This window comes from Myotis davidii, unplaced genomic scaffold, assembly GCF_000327345.1.
Source record: "Myotis davidii unplaced genomic scaffold, ASM32734v1 scaffold189, whole genome shotgun sequence".
Classification (NCBI taxonomy): Eukaryota; Metazoa; Chordata; class Mammalia; order Chiroptera; family Vespertilionidae; genus Myotis; species Myotis davidii.
The window spans coordinates 6,643,856-6,654,293 of record NW_006383017.1 but is presented as its reverse complement, the minus strand read 5'-3'; the positions used below and the strand labels follow the sequence as shown (position 1 = coordinate 6,654,293).

The 10,438-nt window shown below is 42.2% G+C and overlaps 1 protein-coding gene across 1 annotated transcript in view; it reads left to right on the top strand.

Annotated features, from left to right (window-relative positions):
- The window catches only part of MAGI1 (membrane associated guanylate kinase, WW and PDZ domain containing 1), a 537,690-nt gene that overhangs the window by 444,547 nt on the left and 82,705 nt on the right, over window positions 1–10,438 (top strand). Inside the window, exons 5-7 of the mRNA XM_015558214.1 lie at window positions 3,064–3,267; window positions 7,370–7,571; window positions 9,647–9,729. Coding sequence (XP_015413700.1) covers window positions 3,064–3,267; window positions 7,370–7,571; window positions 9,647–9,729 — 489 coding nt within the window. The remainder of the gene's footprint in view (window positions 1–3,063; window positions 3,268–7,369; window positions 7,572–9,646; window positions 9,730–10,438) is intronic.

Genomic DNA, 10,438 nt, shown 5'->3' with positions numbered 1-10,438 from the left:
TCTTTACCAACATCGCGTGCTGAGCACCGCTAATGCCCATCCGTTCCGTTAGATCAACCCAAAAGGCATTGCTGGTGATTGGCAGTTTGTCTTCTACATCGGCATTTGGATGTGGTTCCACCTAAGGAGATGCACCTTCCCTGTCTCCAGTCATCATAAACTAGTTTCCAGAAACAGGAAACAATAATGGACGAGTGGATTCTGCGGGGGTGCTTTTTGTTGTGTTTTAGAAATCTGCTAATCATTTATTAATTTAAGGAAGACCCTGGACTTGGAAACGGAGGAAAATCCACACACATTTGTCAAATTTAGGTACCACTTGTACTTCCTAGACATTTATTTCTGTCATGAACAAGATTTCTAAGTTTTAACTGATTCTTAAATGACGGTGGTTTTATGAAAATTACTTCAGTTTAATGGCCCTGAAAAAGTGATATGATTGTAAAAATATATTCCACACCTTTCAGTGGAACAATTACTTGTACACATTGCCTTAGATCAACCTGTAAGTCAGAAAAACACATGGTGCTTTGATGTGATTGGAAGGAATTGGAATTAAATTTAATAAAAGCTCTACTTTTTGTTCACTATAAACATTTTTTTTTAAAAGTTAGCTTTCTTCCCTAAACCTTTCTGATAGCCTTCGGTTAGTGGGAAAGTCAGCCCGTAGCTGAGGGACAGTGAAGCCGAGTCCGGGCCCTGTGTGTGCTCCTTCCTCACATACCTGGCAGCCCCTGAAACTCACATGGGGCCTTTCCTCTGGCTGGTTCTGCTGGTCCCTGTGCCTTGAAGTTGGAACCTGGAAGGACTGTGGGAAGAGAGGGATACGTCGGTCTCCGCCTGTGACCTCGGGTTCAAGCCTGGTGCCATCAGCCGCGGCCCTTTTCAGTTGGAGGGTTCAGAGTTCCCCCATGACCACCTTGCACCCCCTCAAAGAGAGTGAGTGTGTATATCCATACACTTGGTGATTCAGAAATTATTTTAAAGAGATAATACTCATTGAAAAAGTTTTAATTATAAAAATCAAGCTTAAAGGAAGCAAATTCTTCATCACTGGTGTCTCATGCAGAAGTTACTGCCTCCTTATTCTTTGTGCTTCTATAATAAAGTGTATGTTTTTAAATTTTTGTTTTATGTGATTGTGAATTGAGGTTAGACAGTGGGATGAGAGCCTTGGAAAGGATCGGGGTTTCTTGTGATTTACAGGTTCTTTGCTAAGCCAGATCAGCAAGCCTGGCTTAGGACACGTCTTAAAGGGCTCAGTACACCTGGCCCGCCCGGCTTTCGCTAAAGCCCCGAGATGGGGACTGGATCACGGGCTTCTTAATGTTGATGTTTTTTATCATCCACTCACAGAATAGTATTGATTATAAGCTGTATTTTTCCAGCTTTGGCCATTTATGAATCACCTTCATGATTTTTGTCCATATCTAACATAATGTCTATTTACAGGTTTGTTTAAAAGCATACTTTTCAACTTAAATTTTCAAAAAGAAACTCCTCACTACTATTGCTGTGCTTTATTTAGTTGATTAATTTCTTATTGTATACTAGAGGCCCGGTGCACGAAATTCCTGCACTGGGAGGTGGGGGCTCCCCACAGGGATTGGGCCTAAGCCAGCAGTCAGACATCCTTAGCGCTGCTGTGCTCACCAACCGTGAGCCTGGCTTCTGACTGAGCAGCACTCCCCTGTGGGAGTGCACTGACCACCAGGGGGCAGCTCCTGCATTGAGCATCTGCCTCCTGGTGGTCAGTGCGTGTCATAGCTACCAGTTGTTCCACTGTTTGGTTGATTTGCATATTAGCCTTTTATTATATAGGATAGTTGCCTTTTTTAAACTGTAAGTTAAAAAAGTCAATTTTAAAAATACTGTTTTTATTAATTTTTTATTATTTTATTTTTTTCATCACCATTTATCCCCTCTCTGCCCTCTTCCACCTCCACTCCCCACCCCCCACAATCACCACACTGTTGTCCTTATCCATAATTTTAAAAGTAACCTTTAGGCCTTAGCTGTTTTGGCTCAATAGATAGGGCATCAGCCCCCCAAGGACTGAAGGTTCCTGGATTCGATTCTGGTCAAGGCCATGTACCCTGGTTGCAATGTCAATACCCAACCCTGGTCAGGGCACATGTGGGAGGCAGCCAATCAATGTGTCTCTCTCACATCAATGTTTCTCTCTCTCTGTCTCTCCCCCTCCCTTCTTCTCTCTCTAAAAATCAGTGGGAAAAATGTCAAGTGAGGATTAACAACAATAACAAAAAAAGTAAGCTTTGTATTACTACCATGATTTACTAATTAGATTTTTTTCTAGTTCACATTAAAATATAAACACTTATTCAAATTGAAAAGTCCATCCATGTACCACCCAGGAGCACATTCTGGTTGGATCTTAACCAAACTTTGGGGGAAAGTGGCTGAGAAAAGATGGGTAATTACTAGAAGAATGACACGTAAGGGTTTCCACCGTTGACAGTTTCTGTTAAAACTTGGCAAGGTCGTTCCCACCCAGGATGACCCTGAGCGCTAAGCCTGCCACTCAGTTGAAGAGGCGCCACGTGGTGTCACTGCCCTTCTTTGTAAAACCTTCCCTCGTGAGGAGCCCCTTCTGAAGGGAAGGTGACCTCCCCTTGGTCGGCCTGGAGGGTGCAGCCAGTAATGAATTTTTTATGTTCTGTGAGGCGCACTCTCAATTGGACTCAGCATTCTACTAGTGCATATGTGTAAACAGGTGACCAATTGGAATTCCGATGTAATGAGGGTGAAGTGTTGCTATTCAGCACAGCCGCCTTTGTTTTGAGTCTAGTAAGTTCTTTGCACCAAAACAATACAGGTTTCCTTCCAGCTTCTGAAATGTCCAGCTGGATACCAACGACATCTTTTCCAACCCATTTCAGAAGCGAAATACAGTCTGTTCTGGGCTTTGTTTTGTTTTGTTGTTTTTTCCAGCTTAAATACATTATCTTAAAATGTGCTGAGACAGTTGGATGTGAAGTCTTGAAAAAAACAACAACAAAGTATTCTTTCTGAAACATGCAAATGTGTCTCCCCGTTGCCTAGGAAACTATTATGGGACACCCAAACCTCCCAGCCAGCCGGTCAGTGGGAAAGTGATCACGACGGATGCCTTGCAAAGCCTTCACTCCGGCTCCAAGCAGTCGACCCCCAAGCGAACCAAGTCCTACAATGATATGCAAAATGCTGGCCTAGTCCATGCGGAGCTTGAGGAGGATGACGGTCCTGAAATGAACAGCAGCTTCACAGGTAAAGCCCGGATGGTGTTCCCTGTCCCCGGACTTGGGGAAAGGGGGTGGTGGGAGGCTTTTTGCAAATTGTAAGGTTTCTATTCTCGAGAGGAATTAGGAAGGGTCACCAGGATTCACACTGACCCTTCATGCTGGGAAGAGGTGTCTTTTCCTGTGTATTTATCACATTGCTTCGCAAGACTGTTCTAACTTCGCCCAAATATCTGAAAGGGGCTAGAGGGACAGGTTTGTAGAGAAAAACTAGTGTTGTTTCTGCCTCTTGAAAACTGCGTAGAAGGCTATTTGTATATTGTCTGTTAATTTCCTGGCCTGACACTGCTCCATTGTTATGGCTGACGGCTGGCAAAGGGGAATATGAGAATTGGTTTAACAGTTTAATAACAAGCTATGCCCTTTGGAAGGCTAGTACCATGTGCATCATACCTTTGTGAGTAGAGCTAGAGCGGAGATACATCATGTGTCTATTAACATGGGGATATTTTACATCGTATGCCCTATACGATGGGAAATAATAAACGCCCTGCTTGCCTGTTGCATATGCGTTCTGTATCAGATGGCACATATTACTCATTGTGTTACCTACTTGTCTATATTCAGGCTGCCAGCCCCCACACTTAGGTAAGACCCCTGTATTTGATGAAGGGGTCTTCAAGGACAGGCCTCTGGAGGTGGCTATCCTGTTGGTCTTGGACATTTCCAGGAAGCACCATTCACAGAAACTATGATGGATGTTCCCCGGGTTGGTGCAGTGACCTAGAACTGTCCAAAAATACTTTTCACTCTATGGGGGTTTGACCTTATATAGTAACTCAGAACGTAACAACTGCCTGATAGGTGAGTTACTACCGTCTACTAGTATTATGCTGCAACTGTGAAGAATATCTTGTTTCTTCTATTTTTCCTATACTTAAATATTTTCTCTTAATATTTTAGGGTTACAGTTCTTTGCAGCACATGAATCTTCCTCTCTCATATTGACCTCTTCCGACTTCACCACATTCAGCCATTACTTGGTTAGACTTAATTCCAATAAAGGGGAGATTACTTAACCTGTATTTTCTTCCTTGTGCTACCAAGTGTAATGGAATATTTAGGGGAAACTTTGTGTTACTTGAATGCTTTCTACAGCCTATATGGGCCTCTCTGAGGTTTTCTCATCTTTTAAAGCTCAAAAACCTAAAATTCCTCAACATGGCAATTAAAAACATTCTCGATGACTTGCTTATCTACCAGTGGCCTGATCCCTCTGCAAGACTCATTGGAAAAAGCAGGAGGGGGCCTGGTTTGCTCTCCTAGCTTGCTTCTTAGCCGTTTCTCATTATGAACATCGTATCTACTTCTCACATTTGCAAAATAACCAGCTAGGATTAAGTCATGCCTGTGTTCCCCCTTCCAGCTCTAAGAGTTTGATTCCATGAAAATTGCCATTTTCTCTATTAGAATGGGCCAAGCCAGAGCAAACTTGTAGCTTCAATAGCTAGGAGAAACTTGCCATCCTTTACATATTGAAACTAGGTTCTTTCAACCAGTTAGAAATAAATATTTTATGGATTTATAGTTAGTAGCTCTCATTGAAATGAAAGCAGATTTGAAAAGTCAATATTTCTTTTGAAAATAGCTAATATTTTAATGCTTAATCTTTCAACACATAAGAAGAGCAAATCATGATATAACCCAAAACACAGACGTGGACACAGAAACAGAAGTCATGTGGCGTCACGTGCTGTGAAGCAGTCCTGCCAAGCATCTGGGTGGGCCCCAGGAAGCTTGCACCTTTATTTGTCCTTCATTTCTTACGTAGATTTCTTGGGAGAAAGCGCATAGGGGTAGTTGACTCTAGGTTTGATGCCTTTCCTATTTCTAAGACTAAAATCTCTGTCTCTAGAAGCCATGCCTCAGAAAATCTGTCCTCATTAAACTTCCACTTGAAATCCTGGCATCAAAGGAAATGCTTTCTACAGCCTATATGGGCCTTTCTGAGGTTTTCTCATTTTTCTTCTGGGCGCAGATCATCTTTGCTAGCATCAGTCTGATCATTAGTTTCTGCACAAAACAGTGGCACCTGGTTGTCTTATTCGGATGCCTGCTTTAATGCCAAGAAATCCGATGGGTGCACAGAGAACTGGCCTCAATATACACATTGATGGGACATCCTCCATATGTAAGGAACGTGTTGAATGAGTGCCCCCTCACTTACCAAACTACAGCTGTGACAGCTGATAACCCATCATACACTAATCATGTAAATTCTTTCAAATAATTGACACTACCCCGTCTATGATACGTGTATCAAACCAGCTGTGTCAAAGCATCTTGCACTCTGAACCCCTTTAATAGCAACCCACCAGCCACTTTGAGCATAGAGTAGCAATAGCATAAAGATTGCATGTTAACAGTCTCTCCTGGTGATTCTTATGTATGTGTAAGTGGGGGAAGTGGACCTTCCAGAGACATACCAGAAATGAACACATGGTGGCTCCTAGCGAAGTAAGGGTGAATCTTTCCATTCTTGCCAAGCTTTGAATTTATTCTTTATTGATTAGTAATTTCAAAATGTTTCTTCTCTCTTCGCCTAATTTCCTTTCTTCCTTCAAACGTATAGCTGTTAAAGGGAATTTAGGCGGTTGAGTTGTTAAGGAGGCCATGGGCAGCCTTGATTTCAGGCACGAAAGTCAGTCACAGGTTTTAGGTGACTTTCTGTGTCTTTCATCTCTGCTTTCCTCTGCGTAGGCCAAGTGTCAGGCAGGATTGGCAAGCTGTCAAGAGGGCCGCCTGAAATTGCAGTATGAGAACCCAGCAGCTTAACGTCTTCAGCATCAGGGGCCCACCTCTTGACTGATAAGAGCTAAACTTTCATGCCTGATGTTCATTGGTTTGCCTTGGATCATATGCCTGATCCAATCACAAATACAAGAGAGACAGGAGTGTGAATTGGGCCCCCTGTGTGAGCTGGCAGTGAATTTGAGGTAGACCCCGGAGACCTGGAATAAAGGGGATGGTTTTTAAAGGGAGGTCTAAGTGGTGGTAACAGAAGAGGGGAGAGATGCAGAGTGAGGAAAGACCACAGGCAGCCTCTCAGTGTGCAGAGGTTTTGGTGGTGGTTTCATAGGTCCATCTCCATCCAGCTTTTGGATTACCTTTGTTCTCACAATGTCATTGGGAGCTGCTGATCAGAGAAAGATTCGAAGTATAGCCTTTCATTATTCCTCCGTCTGCATCCAGTAAGTCAGGAATGTCTATAGTACAATCACTATGGGAGATAGAAAGTAACTCCGTCACTGATGTTATGTTTTCCAACCCCATAGAGATTGACGTTGGCCTCTGTAAAAATTCACCAGAATGTCAGCATTGCATCTGTGGATACTTTGATGACATCAAGTTTCTGGTTAATAAGAAGGGAAGAGACTCATGTACTTGGAGGCTTCTTTTTAAGACCCAAGTCAAATCCATCCACCTACATTTTACTGTTCCGGGGGAACTGTCTTGGTTTTCACGGAACATTCTCCTCACTTTTTGCAAAAGTGCCTCACTGGCGTAACTCTCTGCATTGTAAACTTTTACATACTTTCCAGCCTGATTGGTGAATCTTTGAACTTTGCCACTGTCTACCAAAAATGCTTTAAATAATTTATGCAAAATGGACAAGAATGCCACTATATCGTTTTCATTGTGGACTTCTTTCTCACCTTCTGAGAGAGCCCTCTGAGCCATGAAACCAGATGATTCCCCCGGATTGACAGTTCAGCCCCTGTGTGTTTTGATGACCTTCTCTTCCTCTTGTCTTTTTTATGGCCTTTGTAGTTTAAGAAACTTTAGGGTTTGAGTCATTATCTGTTTCTTCTTTGACACTTCCACAATTGTGAGCAGCGTATCATTGGAGCATGTTTTTCTCTTCTTTCTTTTTAGGTAAAGTAAATTTGGCCTCTCATTTTGATGTTTCTGCTTAAAAACCTTTGTCTAAAGCAAACAGAATAGTCAACGGTCAGAAAGGAGGAGAGGGTGAGGGCTTGGAGGTGCAGACAGTGCGTGGTGCCGTGCCCCCGTTTGGGGTTTGATGGATGACTGTCTCCTCTGTCTCTCCCTCTCCCACGACTGCACAGCCGATTCTGCTGATCAGGAAGAGCACAGCCTGCCGGAAGCAACGCTCCCACCTGTGAATAGTAGCCTCCTCGCTGCCCCCATCACGGACCCTTCTCAGAAGTTCCCTCAATACCTACCTCTTTCCGCAGAGGATAACCTAGGTCCTCTACCTGAGAACTGGGAGATGGCCTACACCGAAAATGGAGAAGTCTATTTCATAGAGTAAAGTATACCGTTCTTTCTTCCTGGCTCTGTCCCTGTCTTTCATTCCCCTTCCTCCCTCTCTCCAGCAGCTACAGATGCAGCGTAAATCTGAAAAGGACTGATCACAGGCTGGTGGAGTTCTTTATTCAATTTAATAAGCTTTGCACAAAAAAGCAATTAGCATATCATCCTAGTCATTGAGCCTGAATAGCTTGAGGAAACATACAGTCAATAATTTCCTTAAAGAGTTAGACAACTAAATTATGGTGTATATTTAAATGATGGTCTAATATACTAAGAGTATATTTAGCCATTAAAAATAGGTAACTCATTTGCTTATTTTCTCTTATATGGGTTGCAGTTTTCTTTTTGTTGAGTTTTAAGAGTTCTTTATGTATTCTGGATACAATGCCCTTATTATATTTGTCATTTGCTAACATTTTCTCCAAGTCAGGATTTTATTTTTATTGTCTTAACTGTGTCTTGTGAGGAGCTGGAAGTTCTTGATTTTGATGAATTAAGAACTTACCAATTTTCTAATTTATAAACATTTTTTCTGTTGCAGCTTGTGCTTTTAGTGTACTAGCTAAGAAATCTGCTTAACTCAAAGTCATCAGGCAGCCACTTTCTGCTATATTTCTTTCAGAAGTTTTATAGCGAATAAATTAACCTCAACCTCCACCTTACACCTCATACAAGAAAAAACTCAAAATAGATCACTGCAGACTTAAGTGTAAAATATAAAGCAATAAAACTTAGGAAGAAAACACTATAAAAAATATACAGATTTTTCCTAGATTGGGATCTAGGAATAGGCAAAGAATTATTAGATTTGACATCATACACATGACCCCCTAAAAGGATAAATTCAACTTCATCAAAATGAAAAACTTTGGCTTAAGAAAGACTCTGAGAAGAGGATAAAGAGACAAACAATAGACTGGGAAAAATATTTGCAGACCCTGCATCTGAAAATTGACAGGCATTTAGAATATATAAAGAACGCTCAAATTTCAGCAGTATAAAAAATAAAAATCCTATTAGAAAATGAGTTAAATACTTGGACGTACATCTCACCAAAGAGGGCGTACAGGTGACAGGTAAGCACGTGAGGAAACATTCAACATCGTTAGCTGCACATTAAAGCTACGCAGGTATCATTACGCACCTATTGGGATGGCTAACATAAAAAACAGTAACAACACCACATGGTGGCAAAGATGCAGAGAAACTAGATCGTGCACGCAGGGCCAGTGGTATGTAAAATTGTGTGGCATTCTAGAAAACGGTCTGGCAGTTTCTGAAAGACTAAACCTGTGACTACAACATCACCCAGCATTGCACCTTTGAACACCTACATTCACAGGAAAACCCGTACATGGATATTTAAGTAGATTTATTCCAAATAGCCAAAAACCGGAAACAACCCAGATGTCCTTCAGTGGTAAACTGTGGTCCGTTCATGGCAGGGAATACTATTCAGAGCAATTGGGCAGCGCGTTGACTTCTCCGAGGTTTTTCTGGCCCTGGTGTATTTATGTTAGGTGACTTCGAGTTGCCTTCACCTCGCCTGAATCACAGTGTGGGCCGCTGCCATTAATGACATGCATTAGCTGCCTTGAGCCACTTGCATGAATTGAGGGAGTTTCCCATGGTCAGGAGAAGTCTTATGTAATAGAGTGAATGAAATAGCAGCCTCCTGTGTGAATCCCCGCGTTCACGATTTAAGTCACAGCAAATTTAAAATAAATTGGGGTTTGCTCTTCAGCAAATGGGAAGACTAAATAAGTCTAGTCAGCCGCGGACAATACAAACAAGGGGTGTCATTTGGAACTCATTTTTAAAAAATGAACCTGGGATACCATTTCAGCTCTCAATCCTGGGGTGATTATATCTTCCGTTGAGTAAAAAGCCCACCAGAGCCTTTGCCTCGACCACCTCCTCATTCCTAACCAGGGCTCTCTGCTCTGGGTTTGCTGTCGCAGTGAATCTGTAGTTGAAGAGCAACTGTTCAAGAATGTGAAGTTTTGTTGTCACTGCGCTCTCTGCTTCTCCTTTTAAATCTATTTCTTGTTTTTGTTTCTGGATTTCAGCCATAACACAAAAACAACGTCTTGGTTAGACCCTCGGTGCCTGAGCAAGCAGCAGAAGCCTCTGGAAGAGTGTGAGGATGATGGTAAGGGGCGTGGCAGCTCTCCTTTTAAGTGAGTTCCGTGTTTGTTCCAATCTTAGAGAGTTGTCGCAGAGTCGACCAGTTTTCACAGTGAGTTTTCAAGAGGGAATCCAGTTTCTAGTAAGTGCACTCAGGTGTCCAAACGCAGAAGGGGAGTCAGTAGACTTGTTCAGAAGAATGACTTGTGTGCACCTAAAGGCAGAGGCGCAGCTATGTTCCCGTTGGAGATAACTTTCCACAGTCAGGCAGCATTCACATGAAGATACAGCCTCTGCCTCCAGGAGCTTGGAGAAAACTGAAAGAATAGAGAATTGCCTGTCGAACCCTAATCCGATATTATGAAATTCTTAGGGGGGAAATCAGTAGCTTTTCTTAAACTGTCCATGTTTTATGACTATTGTTTTCCCAGATGTTGGTGTCAGGAAAGCAGATTTTGGGAATCTCTGTGTAAGTTTGAATATATCCTAAATACCTAAAAAGTGTATTTTTCCAAGAAAGAGGCTGAGGTGTTACCCTAGTCCACTCTCCTCGTTATCTCAACAAAGAATCAACTGGTTAGAAAGGTTACTGTTTTAAAAAGTTTATTTCAAGGCTGTGGGATTTCTAACTACTTTTCCAAACTGAAAAAAATTAAGACAGAACAAACAGGTTCCTTCTCAATACACCCAAGTCTTTCCCAAGCTCTACCAAAATTACTTCTTGATGGACGAGT